At 46.8% G+C, this 19,064-nt stretch overlaps 1 protein-coding gene across 1 annotated transcript in view; it reads right to left on the reverse strand.

The window, feature by feature from the left end:
• ELK3 (ETS transcription factor ELK3) overlaps nucleotides 1–19,064 on the reverse strand; it is a 68,199-nt gene that overhangs the window by 28,303 nt on the left and 20,832 nt on the right. The window contains exon 2 of the mRNA XM_007453343.1: nucleotides 9,356–9,564. Within this exon, the coding sequence (XP_007453405.1) occupies nucleotides 9,356–9,562 (207 nt within the window). The 5' untranslated portion in view covers nucleotides 9,563–9,564. The remainder of the gene's footprint in view (nucleotides 1–9,355; nucleotides 9,565–19,064) is intronic.

Below are 19,064 nucleotides of genomic sequence, written 5' to 3' on the forward strand. Positions count from 1 at the left end.
TGGAGCCTTTCCTGGAGGCTGCAGGGAGCCAGGCAGGTGCACAGGCGGAGGGGTGCCGTGCTCCAATCTGGCTCTCTTTAGGAAGTGTCATCTGGATGCGAAGGAATTGCAGGGTGTTCTGGGGCATCCAGAACTACCACCTCACGTTTTCAGCAGTTTTTCCCATTATCATCTCCAACAACAAACACTGGAAGCTGGACCCCTCTGCCTGCCTGCCCTGGGGCAGTAATCTGCAATATTAGGAATATGGGATTCAAGCCTGAGTTCCTGGCTCTGCAACTGTGTGACCCTCCAGCTTCGCAGTCCTGAGCGTGGGCCTTGGGGTCAAGACTCCTAGGCAGAAAGCTCTGCTGCTCACCAGCCGCTTCATCTTGAACCTATTAGTTAACCTCTCTGAGACTCAGTATCCCCACCTCTAAAATGGGCCCACTGCCAACAGAGACGACAGGCATTTCACGTGTTAGGGAACGAGTCTCTAAATGTAAAAATATCTACCACAGGGCCTGGCTCAAGACAGATGCTCCATACATGTGAGCTTCCCCTCCTTCTGTCACAAATTTGGGGTAGGAACTGAGATAAACTGTTGCTGGAGCCCAGGCAGGAGATGGAGAGGAGGCCACTCAGAGGAGCAGCTGGGCCTGGTGGGTGGATGGTGGGTGGCGGGCAGTATGCTGTGAACGTTAGGGATTTTGTCAGTTTGTCTACACAGCCACTAAATTTTCCTGCAGCTAGAAGCCCAGAAGCGGGAAGGCTCATGCTGGCAAACTGGCGTGGGCTTGGGTAACGGCCTGACGTAAGGGGATTCAGCCGGGCTGCCAAGCACAGCAGCCTCATCAACACAGCGCTGAAGTTATTCCCAAGACTCTGGGTGTTTCTTAGCAACGGCCCTATTTGGGGGAACACTGAGTGCCACAAGGAAGCTGGCCTGGAAGCTTGTGCAAGACAGGCGACACCCCCAATCAACACGCAGGGTCCCCCCTGCAGCCTGGCTCCCTCATGCCAGCTGCTCTCTCCCGGGGCAATGTGGCCGGGCTGGAAGCCCTCCACGAGGCCAGCAGCTACCCCACAGGTCTCCAGGCTGCATCCAGGACCAAAAGCTTGCAGAGAGGCCCTGGTTAACCCCTCGGCCCCCAGGCAAAGCCCAGTTGCCATCTGTTGTACTCCAAACCATCCAAGCGGCTGACAGGACGCAAAAGAAAAAAAGACACCCGGGCTTCCCTGGTGGCGCAGAGGTTGAGAGTCCGCCTGCCGATGCAGGGGACGCGGGTTCGTGCCCCGGTCCGGGAGGATCCCACGTGCCGCGGAGACGTATGGTATTTCTTGAAACATCAAAAACACAAGGTCCGGGCTTCCCTGGTGGCGCAGTGCTTGGGAGTCCGCCTGCCGATGCGGGGGACGCGGGTTCGTGCCCCGTTTCGGGGGGATCCCACATGCCGCGGAGCGGCTGGGCCCGTGGGCCGTGGCCGCTGGGCCTGCGCGTCCGGAGCCTGTGCTCCGCAGATGGGAGAGGCCACGGCACTGAGAGGCCCGCATAACGCAAGAAAAAAAAAGAAAAAAAGACACCCAAGAAAACACGCCAGGCCCTCGATACTCAGACCCAGGGCTGAGCACAGAGGGCGCCTTTGAGATACAAAAGACCCTCGAATGGAGTCCAGGATAGATGGGTCTCCTGTGGCATTTTGCAACCAACCAAGGTGTTCTAGAAAGTTCCAGGATATAAATGCTCGCTGGACTTTTGTTCTTTCTCCACTTTGACAGACAATACATCATATTATCTTCACAAAATTTATTTGGGGGAATTAAAGAATTCTGCCAGGGCCAGGCTTCTTGGTGCAGGCAGTTGAGCTCAGATATGTATTATTAACACGAACATTTCCCTGTCGTGATTGCACACCCAATTTAAAATGAATTATCCAATTAAGTTAAGAAGGTGATGCCTTCCGCTTCCAGGAGTATGTTGCCGATGACTCTGTCTTGACTGTTCTCCCCTAAAACCCTTCCAGTTAAGTAAAGACCGCTCGGCACATCGTGAGGATAAGCCAGGAGGTTGCTGTGGTGACAGGAGGATTTTTCATCGTATCACCATTTCAATCTCCTGATGAGAAGGGAGCTGGCAAAGCTTTCAGCCTCCCCCTGGGATGAATGTTCACCGCCAACAACAACAAGGACAAAAGCTCTGTTGGACAGAAAAGGATGAAGGACTGTGTAAGCTTCCAGGTCTCCTTCGGCAGCAACACAGAGACTCATGGCTTGGGCTCCCTGGAGCAGAAGTCAGTTGGCTGGTGTTCGCAAGAGGCAGACGCCACCATTTCCCTTCTCTCCCCCTCCCCCTCGGGCAGTTCTAGAGCCGGGCGTGCAGGCCTGATGCTGAAGGTGTGACAGCACCAGCTCAGCCCGCAGAGAGCAATCGATTTGTGCTAACCAGCCAAAAAGATCAGGGCTGTGGGGTCAGACTGTGGCACCGTCAATGTCACGAAGAGTAAGAGGAGACAAAGATCTGTATTTCTAAAATGCAAACCTGACCACGGCACTCTCTCGCTGGACAGCCCTGTAGCGGCTTCTCCATTGCCCTTGACATCAAGTTCCAACTCTTTAGCACGATACTCTCCACGCTCATCCCCCGCTCACTCTTCCAACCTCATCCCTCCCTCATTCCCTAAATAAACACTCAAACTCTTTCACACCTCCTGGCCTTTGCACATGCTGTTCCCTTTCTCAGTAAATCCGTTCCCAACTTTTGTCAGCCTGGTAAATGCATTTGACCTCTGGTAACTTTGTCTCTGCCTTTACTTCTCTCCCCGTCTCTCCGGGAAGATAGATGCTGGAATCATGGCCAAGCCAGTGCTTTACAAGATGTCGCTATTATAATTGGTTTGCACATTTGTCTCCCCAGCCAGCTGCTAAGCCACTCACGGGGAGGTGGTATGTTTTCAAAGGAATGACTGAACCACAGAAGAACAGGCAGAGGTGAGAGAAAGGGGCCATGTCACCTGGAGACGGATGTACAGGAGTATCTCGGAGATACTGCAGGTTCGGTTCCAGATCACTGCAATAAAGCGACTATCCAATAAAGCACCTATTGCAGTAAAGTGAGACACAAAGTTTTTGATTCCACAGTACATATAAACGTTATGTTTACACTGTACTGTAGTCTATTAAGTGTGCAAGAGCATTATATCTAAAAAAAAGTACATACGTTAATTAAAAAATACTTTATTGATAAAAAAATGCTAACCACCATGTAAGCCTTCAGCAAGTCAATCTTTTTGAAATAGTAACATCGAAGATCACTGATCACAGATCACAGTAACAAACATAATACTAATGAAAAACTTTGAAACACTGTGAGAACTACAACTTGCTCCACACAAGGCTGCCACAAACTTTCAGTTTGTAAAAAATGCAGTAACTGCAAAGCGCAATAAAACAAGGTACGCCTGCATAATTAAAAACCACCCGGAAGTTGTTCAAGAAGAGAATAAGTGCTGTGAGTCCCAGCCGTCCCCCATGCTCGTCACACTTGGGCCAATGGGTGTGGGCAGGCGTCAGGGCCAGTGATGGCTGTGCACTGGGTACAGAGCCCTTTCTTCCCCACCCCAGGACAAGAGATTTAAAACCCAAGTCTGCCTGAGGTTATTAAGAGTTGTTAAAGTTTTTAATAAATAAAATCTCTGTAAGAGATCCTTATTATTACATCAGGCTGTAAAAGTACCTTCTGGAAGACTGTTTGAAACTAAGAAGAGAAGAAAGCTCTACCCCATGTGAGCCGTCAGAACTACCATGAACCAATGCATCTCTGAAGGTTTTACAGCAAGACTGAGGGAAACAAGCTGGCAGAGGGTGACGGTGAGATACCCAGGCACCAACTAAATGTTCCCTTTAGGTCTCTGTCAGCTCTGGTTTCTGCCCTTCCTGGGCTCAGACACAGGCATCCTCCCATTACCTGCATGTTTCCAAGCTGAACAGGGGCCTCCAGTCCATGTCTGAAGAATAAAATATGCTGCGTCCTCATCTGGGCATCACTCCTTTCTTGGAGTTCAAGTTGGGTCTGCCCAGCCGCCTCTTCAAAGCTCTGAGAGGGGCAGCAGGTCGTTGGCAGTGCCTGGCTGCAAAACCCGACCTCCCCAGCCTTCCCTCATGCATGAGAAATGGGCAATCCACAGAAACGCAGGTGGGGTAAGGAGCCTCAGGGACCAACGCCAGACTTTAGCCATTGCTAATCCAGGGTTGGAGCCATCAGGGTCGGTCGGCTTTTCTCCCGGTCTATGTCATGTATTTAAATTAATTTGCCGAGCAGGGAAGCGCTGAATTTCTAGACTCTGAAACCCTCTAAGGCAGGACTCATCTTCTTGACTTTTGCTTCCACCCCAGGGGGGCCCAGCACAGCGCCTGGCCCACTGTGGGTACACTGTGACGTGCCTGTCATAGAGTCTAATTTCACACCTGTAGTTGAATCTAGCTGCTGTCCATGTCACGGGGAGCAGTTTTCCTTTAGGATTCGTTGAATCCAAAGCTCTCCCTTGGTGTGTAATTTTGAAAATCTAAATGTAAGTCCGGGAGTGTCAGAAATATATATACATTTTATGGGTTGAAGTGTGTTCCCCAAAAAGGTAGGGTGAAACCCTAGTCCCAGTACCTGTGAATGTGACCTCGCAGATGTGAGTTAAGATGAGGTCATGAGCGTGGACTGCAATTCAATAGACCTAGCGTCCTTTTAAGAGGGAAATTTGGACACAAAGACACACAGGGACCACCATGGGATGGCAGAGGCAGAGATCGGAGCTACAAGCCAACGAACACCAAGGACTGATGACGACCACCAAAGCTGGGAAGAGGCAAGGAAGGATTCCACCCAGAGTCTCAGAAGGAATGTGGCCCTGCGGACACCTTGATTTCAACTTCTAGCCTCCAGAACTGTGAGAGAATAAACTTCTGTTGTTTTAAGCCTCCCACTTTGTGGTAATTTGTTACAGCAGCCCTAGATAATTAATACAGTACAATAACCCAGAGGCAGTAAGTTTTTGTTGTTTAACACCTATTTAGCATCAGCTTTCATGATAGAAGTGCTTTGAATTTGGGTGGCGGCCACTTCATTATGTTATCCGTTTGCTCATTCATTTGCTTCCAGTATTTACTGAGCCCCTAACATGTGCCAGACGCTGTGCACAGTACCAGAGTGACGAAAGTGGCTAAGCCAGGAGCCCATGGTGAAGATGGCTTTGTAAGGATGACGGCCATAGACACGACGGTACCGCCAGGCAGTTAAGTCTTGCAAACGCGGATATCAGAATCGACCGGCATTTGCTACGTGTCCTTACCAGGTGCTGAGCGCCTCACACACATGGTCACACGTGCTCCTCACACAATCCCACGGAGGAAGGTGCTATTCGGTGTCCAACCCCCATCGGAGATCTGAGACTCAGGGCAGGAGGCACAGCAGGACTTTACCCTGGACAGCACTGACCGCAAAGGGAGCGCGGGGGCAATCAAACAGGGAGGTGTTTGATTCAGAGGGGCAGGAAGTGTCATTTAAATATGAAAGCATCTTTGAAAGTTGAATTTTCAAAACAGCCAAACTAGATATCATTAAAAAGCACCACAAAGCACTCCTGAGTGCCCACAAGTGAGAAGAGCCATAACACCCAGGATCTGACACCCCCTCCCTGTGTGTAGGATGCTGGCACAAAGGTCCTAACTTTCTTCTTGGTACCTGCCTGAATTTTTCAAATTAGCGATAAGGAAACTATCCTCTGTTATTACTCTGGCTAACACTTGCAGCACTTAACGTGTCTGGGCACTGTTCTCAGCCCTGACCACGTGTTAACTCAGCTAATCCCCACCATAACCCTCTGACGTAGACTCTACTCTTATACCCCTTTTATAGAAAAGGAAGCTGAGACCAGGAGAGATTAGGCAAAGCACTCACAGTCATGGAGCTGGATTCAAATCCAGACTATGCAGCCGAGAGTTCCTGCTATTATCATAGTACTCACTGTGATAATCTGCCCCTCGGAGGAGAGGGAGGGATGTTTTAAGGAACAATGATTAAAGCACCTCAGCCCCAACCTGATACCATTATAGCCCATACATTGTTCTCTGACGCCTTCTGCAAAGTTTTGCACACATTTTCCACTTTTTTTTTCTCTGCCCATTTCTAAATATTCTGGAATGAGCTAAAAATATGACATATAACATACAAAAATAATGATATCCTCATGCCTACCTACTCTGGCAGGAAACATCCCTATTAGGACAGACCAAGGGATGTACAATTTCAGACAACAGTGAAGAGACGATAGCAAGCCAAAAAGAGGAAACACAACAGGGACAAAGACGCAGCTGTCAAGGTAGGGAGTCACTGAATTTATGCCACGCATGCGCAGAGCAGGCTCTGGCTAAGTGTCAAAGGGAGGGGGAGGGGGAGAAGGGGAAAGAGGGGTGGGGGACGGGAGAGAAGGGGACTGAAGATGACACTGAAAGGCAGACAGGGTCACAGGAGGGCTGGGTGACTGTGAGAAGCACGTGCAGTGCGGGATGGGGCACAGCAAGGGGTGCCCATGTGGCCAGGGGCTCCACATTCACAAAGACCTTCCTCGAATCTGTCTCTCCAGTGAGAGACCAAATCACTTAAGACTGCCATTTTTGTGGGTCAGAAACGATCAGATAGGGCTTCCCTGGTGGCGCAGTGGTTGAGAATCTGCCTGCCAATGCAGGGGACACGGGTTCGAGCCCTGGTCTGGGAGGATCCCACATGCCGCGGAGCAACTGGGCCCGTGAGCCACAACTACTGAGCCTGCGCGTCTGGAGCCTGTGCTCCGCAACAGGAGAGGCCCACGCACCACGATGAAGAGTGGCCCCCACTTGCCACAACTGGAGAAAGCCCTCGCACAGAAACGAAGACCCAACACAGCCGTAAATAAATAAATTTAAAACAAACAGACAAACAAAAACGATCAGATATTGGCAATTCCACACGATTCAACTTACACATACAGTCCCTGAGCAACGCTGGCAAAACTGAAAAAAGTCAGTGTCCATCACAAAATGTTACAATTCTTTAACCTTCCTTCGCCATTTCTCCTCCTCCCTTTCCCCCCGCTTTCTGTCCATCCTCTCGCCCGACTCCTCTCTTCTCCTTCATCCTCCTCCCTCCTCTTCTTTTCACGTGCAACGATACTGGTGTCTAATGACCACTCTTACTCATCACTTGACAAGGTTTCACGAGAAAGGTTCAAACGGCCGCGTGTACGTGCATGCGTACGGTGTACATGTTTCCAAGGAAGGACGAAGGGCATCTTCTCCTGGTGGCCAAGCCTGCACGACACCCTGGACAAGAGCCACTCCTGCCCTCACTGTCAGGGCCAGCTGGCTGCACGAAGGTCACGTGGGCAGACCTTAGCTCAGCCCCAGCAGAAGAGGAAAGGGACACCTGGGGTGAGCAGGCCACACTGGCCACTTGGACCTGGGGCTTCACAGTAAATACAAGTTTCTAAGGTTGCGATACCCTCTGTGCTTCCTGACTGCCTACCTGGAACTCAGGTATTCAGAGGCAAAGGAAATGAACAGCACAGAAGGCAGTGCGCAGGCCTCTGGCCAGGAATGTGGGCATCCTGGCTCTACCACTTCCTGGCTGCAGGAGCTTGGGCAAGGTTTCCACCCAACGCCCCTAGGTTCTTATCTGTAAAAGGAGGAGATGCCAGCAGGACTGTCTCAGGGGGGCTGTGATAGTTTAAAGGAGACCAGGGGTAGGGAGTGCTCGGCACACAGTCCCTTAGACACAGAAAGTACCAAAACATGGTGGGTGATTGAAGGCTCTGAAACTGCTTTCCCTCGAGATTTTCAACATCTGCCCAAGGGAGATCAGATGTAGTCTGAACAGCACAGCTTTGCCTGTCTTTTGGGGAGTCATCTTCAGCCCATGATCCCTCTTTGTGCTGAAGATACACAATCCTCAGCCCCAATGCCTGGGCCACGTGAAAAGGTGAAACCGAGTCACAGACACCAAATTCCTTTTCTGTGACACCCTGATTTAAAACAATTCCTTTTTTTTTTTTTTTTTTTTTGGGTCAGTCTCAAAGCCATGCTCTTAGGCACCTTGCCAGCCAGCAAGATGACTGTTTTCCTTCAGAGGGCCCCAATTCCCACTGTGTAAACTTAGAACCTGGGGGAAAAAGATGCCAAGCAATAAACCATCTGCAAGCCTTTCAGACAGTGCAATTTGTGAGAAGTGCTTTTACATCTTGGTAAGACACTGCATTAAGCCAGCATTAATTAATTGCTACATTAAAGAGAAGCACCTTTAACATTTCAATGACAATCATGTGCAGTTATGATCATACAAAGGAACACTTTATAATTAAGGATGCTCCCACTTCCTGCGATGCGCAATCCTCTGTCTTGAATTCCAAAGAGGTTGGCAGGAAGGAGGCATCAAACATAGATCAGGAGCTAATATGTACATCCGTTTTTAATTCACCTTTCAACAAGAAGAGTAAAACCAGAACAAACGCTTATACTTATTAGGACTCCAAATCTTTATGTCTATGAGGCTAAACATTCAGCAACAACAGATCAACACAGAAATGGTCAACAATTACAGGCCTGAAATGATTAACCCTAAAGAGCAATAATTTTGCCCTACCAGGCACATCCACTGCTTTTCCAGAAATGCATTACTACTCACCCCAACAGTCCCGGCTTTGGAAACTATGCTGTGTTATCATTAACAAACCACTCTGACAAAGTCACTCTGTGACTTAAAAATGAGAATGGTTTTTCTTTTAATTAGGGAAGTTTCCCACGAAGTCACAATCCCCAGGTACCAAGCATCGTTCTAAATGCTTAACGTGTGTTGGCTTGTTTAGTTCTTCTCGGCAATCCTGAACCCACGCTATTATGAGCCCCATTTTATACGTGAGGATAGCAGGTGCCCAAAAGTTAAATAAACTGTCCCAGGTGCCATCCCCCCGACTCCTGCAAAGCCTGTTTGAGTGAATCACAAACCGGACAGACTTTCTAGACTGTCACATTCATTCTGTCACTCAAGCCACTACCCACGAGGGAGGCCCCAGAACCTTCCCGCATCTAATTTCTGTTGTGATTAGCAAAATCCTGCAGCAACACAGAAGAAAGTGCAGAGGGAACAGAATTTGACCCACGATAACACCTTAAGGGCTTCCAGAAAAAAAAAAAAATCCCTATGGCATCGTTTTTCTTATAAAACAACAGCAACAAAACCCACATAAATTGCCTCTATTTGCCAATAGCGTTACGGTACCCTACGTTCCACTTCCATGGACGGATTGTGAAGGTGGCTCCCGCCCCGTGACGGCCTCCCGTGAGGTCAAGGGCTTACCTTGTCGTAATAGTATCGCAGGGCTCTGCTCAGCTTGTCGTAGTTCATGTTTGTTTTGTTTTTCCGGAGTCCCCACAGCTTGGCCACTTCTTCTGCTTTGAGGAGCTTGAATTCACCATCGTTGGAGGTCCAGCAGATCAGGTGCTCATGTTTCTGGTCCAGCAGCAACTGTAACAGGAACTGCCACAGCGTGATTGCACTCTCCATACCTGAGGAGGGAGGGGCCGCGTCAGTGCAGGTGCCAGGTCTGGGGGGATCGGGGGCTCAGGGTGGGCACCTCAGCACCTACCCCTGCCCCCAGTGAACCTAATCGAAAGTTGCTTTCCTTTCCATCCCAACAGGCCGCACTCTGAATCAGGTGCCTTCTGGCTGCATTTTTGTAAAGAGCCACAATTCAGAAATACAGGGAAGCCCCGTGACCTTCGTATTCACCACACGCATCCCGGCAGGTAACGGGGTTGCGTTGAGAATAATGTGAAAAAATGATTAATGAACTGCCCACTCCTAGAATCAGTCCTCATGCAAACTATCCCCCATGTTAATCATTGTTAATGGCCACGATGATTATCATGTTCCTGCCCATCCTATCAACTCCTTTGCTGCTCAGCCTCTAGGCCATTATTTGTGTGAAACGCTGGACCCTGTGATAAGTGCATTTACGTGGGGCCTGGGGTATTTCCATCAGTGTGACCACACAGGGAGCTTCGTGAGGAAGGGACTTTGTTGGATTACTCTTTGTATTCCCAGCACTCTGATAACCCAGCCCAATGCCCGAGTGTAGCGTGCGCCTGACTGATACATGTTTATAGACCTGAGGAATGGGTCACTGCCACTTGAAGAGTCGTTCTCTTTCCCAGACACTTGTCATGTGGCAGATAAAAGCCCCATCTGTCACAAGCACAGACATGGGAAAAGCATTTTTTTCTCCACTGTGAGAGGAAAGCCTATAAAATCTAATCTTTTTCCCTTGACTCTGGTGTGGACTTTGTAGGTGCTGTTCCTTCTGCCTAAAATGCTGTTCCCTAGCTTTGGAGCCTGGTGAACTCCTACTCATCCATCATGACCCAGTTTATACAGAACCTTCTTGAGGAAATTTTTCCCCACTCTCCCAGGCAGTTACCAACTTCAGACATCTGAGGACTTTCATGGCAATGGGTACTGATTCTAAAAATAATAACAACAACAACAGTAATAACAACCGTTTGTCTTATCAACATTCGTACATAAGGAAAGAAGAGGCAGTTGGGCTGGCCTCAAAAGCTTCACCGCAGATCGACTGTCATGACTGGACACGTGAAGTACCCTGGGTTTTGATCTGGGATAAATGGGGGTAAGATCCTAGTGCTGGGCTGAGGGAGCCAGGGATGACCAGAGGGTGGAAAATTGCCTTCTGGCACAGACGGAAGCTTCAAACGCCAGTTGTGAGGTGGGGACAAAGCCAGAGAGGACTTGGGATCATCCCCTATTACGCAAGGAGGAAACTCTGAAGCCCCAGGAGGTAGCCAGGGTGACGGGAACAAGGGAGCAGTGAGAAAGATGCACGACTCTGGGAGCCCCGGAAGCCAGAATAACAGCCTTAGGGAGTCTTATTTGTACCAATATTTTTGTCAATTCCACACCTCTCCTGCATTTCTCTTAAAGGGGCAGCTTTCAGACTGACAAATCATTTTTCTTCCTTTCCACATGGGGATGGATGTGAAAATATCTAGCCCTCCAATAAGTATTCATTTCCTTATTTCCTTTCACATGTTTCGCCAAAAGAATACATTTTATTGTTTCCCTGAGCAATGTGGGTTTCTCAGTTAAAGGGAAGCAGATTAGGAATGTTCTCCAAACACCCACAGGGTACTTTATTTATGGCTCTTTAAAGGAGATATTCTCTACAGAAATCAATCTTCACCACAATGGCCACTCAGTCCGTAAGACAGTAAGTCATCTCACTGTTAGATCAAAACCGCCTTTGCATCTCATGAGTCTTGTAAGCGCAACGGCAGTGGTGCATCCGCAGCAGCCTGCCAGCTCCAACTCCTAATGTGAGCTTCCTATTATTTGAGGACGAGCCACAACTTTCTTCTCATCATTGGCACTAAGAATTGTTAACAGTTGTCTCAAACTCTTTGGTGTGTTCTCGGCCAAACACTTCAGACAGTAAGCTTTCAGATATCTTTAAAATTTTAAAGGGCAGAAGGCTGCCAGTGGGTTTAGAGGTCTGGACAGAAAGGATTTCTAGGTCTGTGGCTCAGATGCCAGGTAGGATAGTGGTCAGCCACCTGCACCTCCCCCACCTTTAATTGACACAAGCCATCCTGTTCCAGATGGGACAGGAGGACAACGTAAACACCTCCATCTGTTTTACACTTAGTGCTTCTACCAACCAGGACTCCTCAGAGCTTCTTGTGCTTCCTGGAATCCCTTTCCTTGGCGTTCCAAGCCCGTGTATCAGAGCCATGTGCCTCGGGCATAAATGATGAGTACCTGTATGGTAGACTGGATAAATGTTCTCCATTCTTCACCCCTTCTCCCTTTCAAGTGACCAAGAAGCAGTGCCCCACAGCGGGTGGAGTACCTTCTTCCCATCCGACTGAAATTTGGGCTTGGCCACGTGATTTGATTTAGCCAATAGAATGATGAGTAGAAATGACAATGTGCCAATTCTCAGCTGAGGTCTAAGAGGCTTCCCATGTTTGCACTTTTCCTCTTGTGCTCCTGTTACTGCCATGAAGCTGCTGCCCAGAAATGAAAGGCGCGCGGAGCCAACCTGAGCTCAACCCAAAACCTGGAGCCAAGTCCCACAACACACAGTCTGAAGCAGCATCCCTGAGGTTAACCAATGAGGAAAATAAATACTGCTGTTTGCCAGTGACTCCCAGGGCCTTTTGTTATGCGGCACCATTGTAGCAAGAGTTGACAATTACAGTGCCCAACATCTTGGTCTAAAATAATTCTCTCTTTGCTGGAGTGCAATATCTTTACACTGTAAACTTACATTCACAATCATGAGGTGTGTCTAGACACGAGAAAGCATGCTATGTAGGGGGATTGCCCGATCACATCTTTACTCAGAGGGTTACGAGTGGGCCACAAAAATGACCATGGGTGCTATGGCCATGGCCTACGGCAAAGGCAGAAGGAGGAAAGAGGGAAAGAAAAGGGAGACATAAAAGAGTAGAAAGTGAAAAGGCAGAGGAGCAAATGGTGGTGATGTGGACCCCCTCATTAGGGCCCTCCCAGATTTCTGGAATAAATGAACTGGGCTGAGGGGAGGCACGAGCTGAGAACTAGCAATCACAGAGCTGCCCCGAGAAACTCAGAGCTTTGGTGAGGCTGGGTGGGCTGAGGAACAACCCCTCCGCCCCCTTACTCTCCCACACCAAGGTGTCAGAGCCAGGCTGCAGCTGCTGATGGGAGGATCCCTCAGAGGGTGGATGTGAGTAACAGGGCTGACTAAGGCATCAAGCCACCTCTGCCTAAAGCACGTCAAGCCCGGTGCTGAGGGCCTCATTCTCCTTTTCCAGCTCTTCGGCCACTCCTCCACCCTGGTGGGTCCACCAGTTTCAACGGGTGTGCAGTCACACAAATCTTTAATGTTAGAAATCCAGCCGCACATTACTCAGAGATGAGTCTCAAAAATATTTCCCTGTGAGCGCACTGCATCTACAAACATCTGTCATCCCCTTCGTCACTCGGCAGAAGTCATTCTGGGAGACGGTGGGCCCCAGGGTGGCTCTGGATGCCCCCATCCTCTCTGGCCGAAGCCAGTGGTGTGATGGAAATGGGCAAGTGTACGTGGGGGAGTGGGGACACGGGGAGGGAGGGAAACAGGAGGGCAGAGCGGGGATGGGTCACCAACTGACGTCACCACTGTGGTTCCTGCCATCACTGTTTCTTTGATTTTAGTTCCCACCTTAACTTATTTTAACTATGATTAAGTTTCATCATTTACACAGTTGTCTTCACATACAATCATGCTTCACGTTCTGTGACACATCTCTGCCAGCTACAAACTTTGCCCCCCTCCCGGACATTGGCAAAGAAAAAGAGTCTAACATCGTGACTGGGGAATAGAGTCTCCCCCGTAACCAGCAACACATATTAGCAAATTCATCCAAATGAAGATTTCTCTCACCAGAAAGAAAAATTAAGTGTTTTTTTAAAAAAATTAATTCCTTGATGCCTAGAATCCTTAATAAAGTCCTATATCTTAACATGTGGGTACAATCAAGTCCAAGTTATCTGGCTGCCATTATAAGGAATGTGTGTAATTCAGACAACATCCTGTGGCTCTTATTAAATAAAAAGTTCAAAAAAGTGTTGATACTTGAGATTTATGTTTGATATGTTATTATACAAACCGGGGTCTGCTTTAAGTTAAAATATTTCATCAGCCTAGCCTCACTGAGCCGATTTCCCACAAATCTCCACTTAAAATACATAGAATACATAAAAGAAATGCTATTAATCAAAAAAAATTTCCCAAATCAAATTTTTGGCTACCTAGAAAATGCTTTTTTTCTTCACCAGACCTTACTTTGAATGGATGAAATTTTATCAGGTATTGTAATGCCATTCTTTTTTTTTTTTTTTTAAGAATTGATAAAATTTAATTTTCAATATGAACACATGATCCTTTGAAATCTTAAAATCTCATGAAATGATATGATAGCTGCAAAACCATCAACTGATGATTTTTTTTGTTTGTTTTGTTTTTTGGTTTTTTGGGGTTTTTTTTCGCGGTACGTGGGCCTCTCACTGTTGTGGCCTCTCCCGTTGCAGAGCGCAGGCTCCGGACGCGCAGGCTCAGCGGCCATGGCTCACGGGCCCAGCCGCTCTGCGGCATGTGGGATCCTCCCGGACCGGGGCACGAACCTGTGTCCCCTGCATTGGCAGGCGGACTCTCAACCACTGCGCCACCAGGAGAGCCCCACACACCTCCTTTTAAAGGAGCAGGAGGTATGTGTATTATGTTCCCACGTTGACAAATCATTTTCACTAAATTTTTTTATTATAGTCTCCTTTCAATATAAAGAAGAAAAATGGATATAAACACCTCAAGGTTTATAGTTCTTATACAGCCAGATAAAATTCACAAATAAGACTGCTCCCACCCTATTCAAATTAACAATTAATTTTGTATATGACACATGATGTTTTGTTGAAAGGCAACCAACAAAAAGATTATGGCAATGTTATTTTGAGTAAGATGTGTTTATATGATTATACCCTACAAAGAGGAAAGAGACCCAATTCTCTCTCCACTTTTTTCAATTTTTTTTGGAGTGTCCATTTTATGCCAAGACACCCTCTGGGTATTTGGGACACATCAGAGAACAAAGGAGATGAAGACCTCTGTCCTCATGGAGCTTACATTCCAAAGGGACAAGACAGGCCATAAACAACAAACATATGACTATTAAAATACATAGTATGTTGGAAGAATAGTGTTATGGGGAAATGCAACCAGAGCAGGATAAGGGGGTGGGGAGCCTGGGGTGTATGAGTAGAAGGTCATGGAAGGCCTCACTGAGAAACTAAGAGTTGAGAAATAACTTTGTTAAAAAATAATTTTCAAAATGGGTGAAATCATGGCTCTCCTACAGATATAAAATGAAGACATGTTAAAGATTTTATTTCACTCATTAGTCAAGCAGGAACTTGGCAGATGTTCTAACGAGTTCAAAAAAGAATCTGAATAATAAAGGCATTTATAAATTAGGAATATTGAAATGAATGCACAAATAGGGGTGAGAGAGGAATCAACTGAACACTATAAGACAGAATAGAATTTGCATATCTATAGACAATAATTATTTTGCTATCAGTTATCTATAATTAACAGGATTGTAAAATAGCTTCCATAAAACCAGAATCACATCATCCAAAGGGGTTTTTCTCTAGAGACTAGATAATGCAGTTTTTCATGGAAGCACAATTATTTTCTACAGCTTGCAGCAGGCGAGAGGGTGAACCGCTTCTGTCTACTTGGAAGGTTACATAATGGGTAAAGCAGATTCAGAGCCAGACTCTCTGGGTTCAAATGCAAGTACCAGTCCTGTCTGCCTGTGGGACTTTGGGTAAGTTACTTAACCCTTCTGTGCCTCAATATCCCCATAAGGAAAATGGGGATGATGATAATAAAAGTATTTCCTTTACAGGGTGGTTGCAAGGATTACATGAGTTACTAAGAATGCACTTGAACTACACCTGGTACATAATAAGTGTTATTCAAATGTTTACTATTATTTTTTAAGCAACAGGGAAACCTCTGCATAGAACACGTTGTGAGGATATTTGGCCTTCACCTAGCTCAAAGGCATCATTTAGCTACTGTATCCACCTTGGTTCCTTGTTCACTAGGCAACGACTCCAATACAGGCACTGAAATCCAAGGGAGAATGTTCAGCTTTTTTTTTTGCGGTACGTGGGCCTCTCACTGTTGTGGCCTCTCCCGTTGCGGAGCATAGGCTCCAGACGCGCAGGCTCAGCAGCCATGGCTCACGGGCCCAGCCGCTCTGCAGCATGTGGGATCTTCCCAAACCAGGGCACGAAGCCGTGTCCCCTGCATCGGCAGGCGGACTCTCAACCACTGCGCCACCAGGGAAGCCCAGGTGACTATTCTTTATAAGGTGACCTGGAATACGTTTATGTTTTCTTTTTAAGACTATCATCAAAAAATGAAAGAACAGGGGCTTCCCTGGTGGCGCAGTGGTTGACAGTCCGCCTGCCGATGCAGGGGACACGGCTTCGTGCCCCAGTCCAGGAAGATCCCACATGCCGCGGAGCGGCTGTGCCCGTGAGCCTGTTGCTCGGCAACGGAAGAGGCCACAACAGTGAGAGTCCCGCATACCGCAAAAAAAAAAAAAAAAAAAAAAAAAAAAAAAAATTAAAAAAAAAACACCACCAAATGAATGTATACACAAAGCAGAAACAGACTCACGGATATGGAAAACAAACTTGTGATTACCAAATGGAAGAGGTAAGGGCGAGAGGAACAAATTAGGGGTATGGGATTAACAGATAATACTCCTATGTATCAAATAGATAGGCAACAAGGATATACTGTAAAGCACAGGGAATTATAGAAAAGAGTCATGTACCACAATGTTCATTGCAGCTCTATTTACAATAGCCAGGACATGGAAGCAACCTAAGTGTCCATCGACAGATGAATGGATAAAGAAGATGTGGCACATACATACAATGGAATATTCCTCAGCCATAAAAGGAAATGAAATTGAGTTATCTGTAGTGAGGTGGATGGACGTAGAGTCTGTCATACAGAGTGAAGTAAGTCAGAAAGAGAAAAACAAATACCATATGCTAACACGTATGTATGGAACCTAAAAAAAAGGTTCTGAAGAATCTAGGGGCAGGAAAGGAATAAAGATGCAGACGTAGAGAATGGACTTGAGGACACGGGGAGGGGGAAGGGTAAGCTGGGACGAAGAGAGAGAGTGGCATGGACGTATATACACTACCAAATGTAAAACAGATAGCTAGTGGGAAGCAGCCGCATAGCACAGGGAGATCAGCTCAGTGCTTTGTGACCACCTAGAGGGGTGGGATAGGGAGGGTGGGAGGGAGACGCAAGAGGGAGGAGATATGGGGATATATGTATATGTATGTGTATAGCTGATTCACTTTGTTGTACAGCAGAAACACACCACTGTAAAGCAATTATACTCCAATAAAGATGTTAAAAAATATAGCTTGTAATAACCTACAATGGGAAAGAATCTGAAAAGGAATATATATATATATATAACTGAATCGCTTTGCTGTGCACCTGAAACACAACATTGTTAATCAGTTATACTTCAAGTTTTTAAAAAATGAAAGAACAGATTTAAAAAAAAATTCTGGCAGAAAACTCAGATCCCCGAGTACATATTTGCTGCCTTCAGCTTAAGAAACACTGGTTTAAAATACTTAGCCTGAGGCATCCACGTTGTTGTGACTCCAGCAAAGATGGCCCTTGAGTGCTCACACTTCCCTTGGAGCTAGTTCTGTCCCCATCTATCTTGTGCCCCTGGAGCAGGGAAGGGAGTCAAGTAGATGAGAACTGTTGGGTCAGAAAGAAGAAAGAGAAGTGTTCTAAAACGACAACCCAAGGGATAGCCATGACAACACTGCTTATGAAGATGGAGCCCACCTGGGTCCATTCCCTGGGCTGGTCATGGTGGAGGTGGTCCAAGTGTAGAGCTTGTCCACTGGCACAGAGTCGGAAGGACACTTAGGCAGACTCTGAGCGGTTACTTTCCACCCTCGTTCTGTGTTTTCAACTCCTTGTTTTTAAAGAATGCAAACAGTATCATTGATTCATCCTTTAATTTCTGGATGGAGGTTCAAAGAGAAGGATGCTATAGACTGTATATACTGATTACTCTCATCATCGCTGGTGCACCTCTTGGCCCATATGAGAGCCGTCTCATTCATTAATCTGTCTTTTCCGATTATAAGAGCCTTCTCTTGGTTTTCTCTGTACATGTTGGGTGTTATCTATTAAGCCTTTACCATATACCAAGCACTTTGCATTATCTCACTGAATTCCCACAACAGCCCTCTGAGTTAAATAAAATTACTCTTCCCTCCTTGCAGATGAGGAAATTGAGGCACAACTGTGGAAGAGCACAGTCTACTCTCTGTGCGGCCAATATCAGTGCAAACTGTTGGTCACCAGTCCATGATGAGTTAAGTATAGGAACTGAGAGTAAATATTTAGAGACTTCACTGCAATTTGTCATTGTCACCACATCCAAGTATGTGATCAGTAGGCTCGTCTGGTCAGCACGAACTATGGACTAGTCAGAAACATGAAACAGGACCACGCGCTAAAATGTGTGATGTTCAAGGTTAGTTCTTCAACTGTAATCCCAAAGTGTATAAAAATCTAGAATTGGGCTTCCCTGGTGGCGCAGTGGTTGGGAGTCCGCCTGCCGATGCAGGGGACGCGGGTTCGTGCCCCGGTCCGGGGGGATCCCACATGGCGCGGAGCGGCTGGGCCCGTGGGCCGTGGCCGCTGGGCCTGCACGTCCGGAGCTTGTGCTCCGCGATGGGAGAGGCCACAGCAGTGAGAGGCCCGCGTACCGTAAAAAAAAAAAAAAAAAAAATCTAGAATTCATTGGTTTCATTAAAAGATGATTTAACTGTATTATGTTACAGGATAAATTGTTGGAACTGGCAACTAATGAAGGAATGAAGATGGAGTTTAAAATTCAGCAAACTTGCTGCATTTTAGATGAAAGTTAAAAAATGAATATCCTGAGTTTGCCGAAATGGGTTTAAAAGTCTCTTCTTTCTGTCTGGTCAACATACCTCTGTGAGACAGGCTTCTCTCAAGCGTAATTAAAACAAAACACAGAAACATTTTATATACCTCGTCTCCTGAAAGTAGCACTGTTGTATCCAACCTAGATTAGTCAACCTAAACACTTTCCTACATGAAAAGCGAAGAATTCATAAATATGGTGTTTGTTTAAAGTGTGCTTATAGGCATTTAATACAGGGAATCTCTATTTCACTTATGACTTTTTCCTTTGGCTAAAATTACAGAACGACAGAAGTTATCAGTATGAATAGTGATCTTCTATATAACTGCCTTTATATGCATTTTCATTGAATATGTAGCTTTTTTTTTTTTTTTTTTTTTTTTTTGGGCCTAAATGACTTTTAGTCTAAAGCAAGCAGATCCAGGAAGGGGTTAACCAAAAGG

The sequence above is a fragment of the Lipotes vexillifer genome, unplaced genomic scaffold, assembly GCF_000442215.2.
Source record: "Lipotes vexillifer unplaced genomic scaffold, Lipotes_vexillifer_v1.1 scaffold1775, whole genome shotgun sequence".
Classification (NCBI taxonomy): Eukaryota; Metazoa; Chordata; class Mammalia; order Artiodactyla; family Lipotidae; genus Lipotes; species Lipotes vexillifer.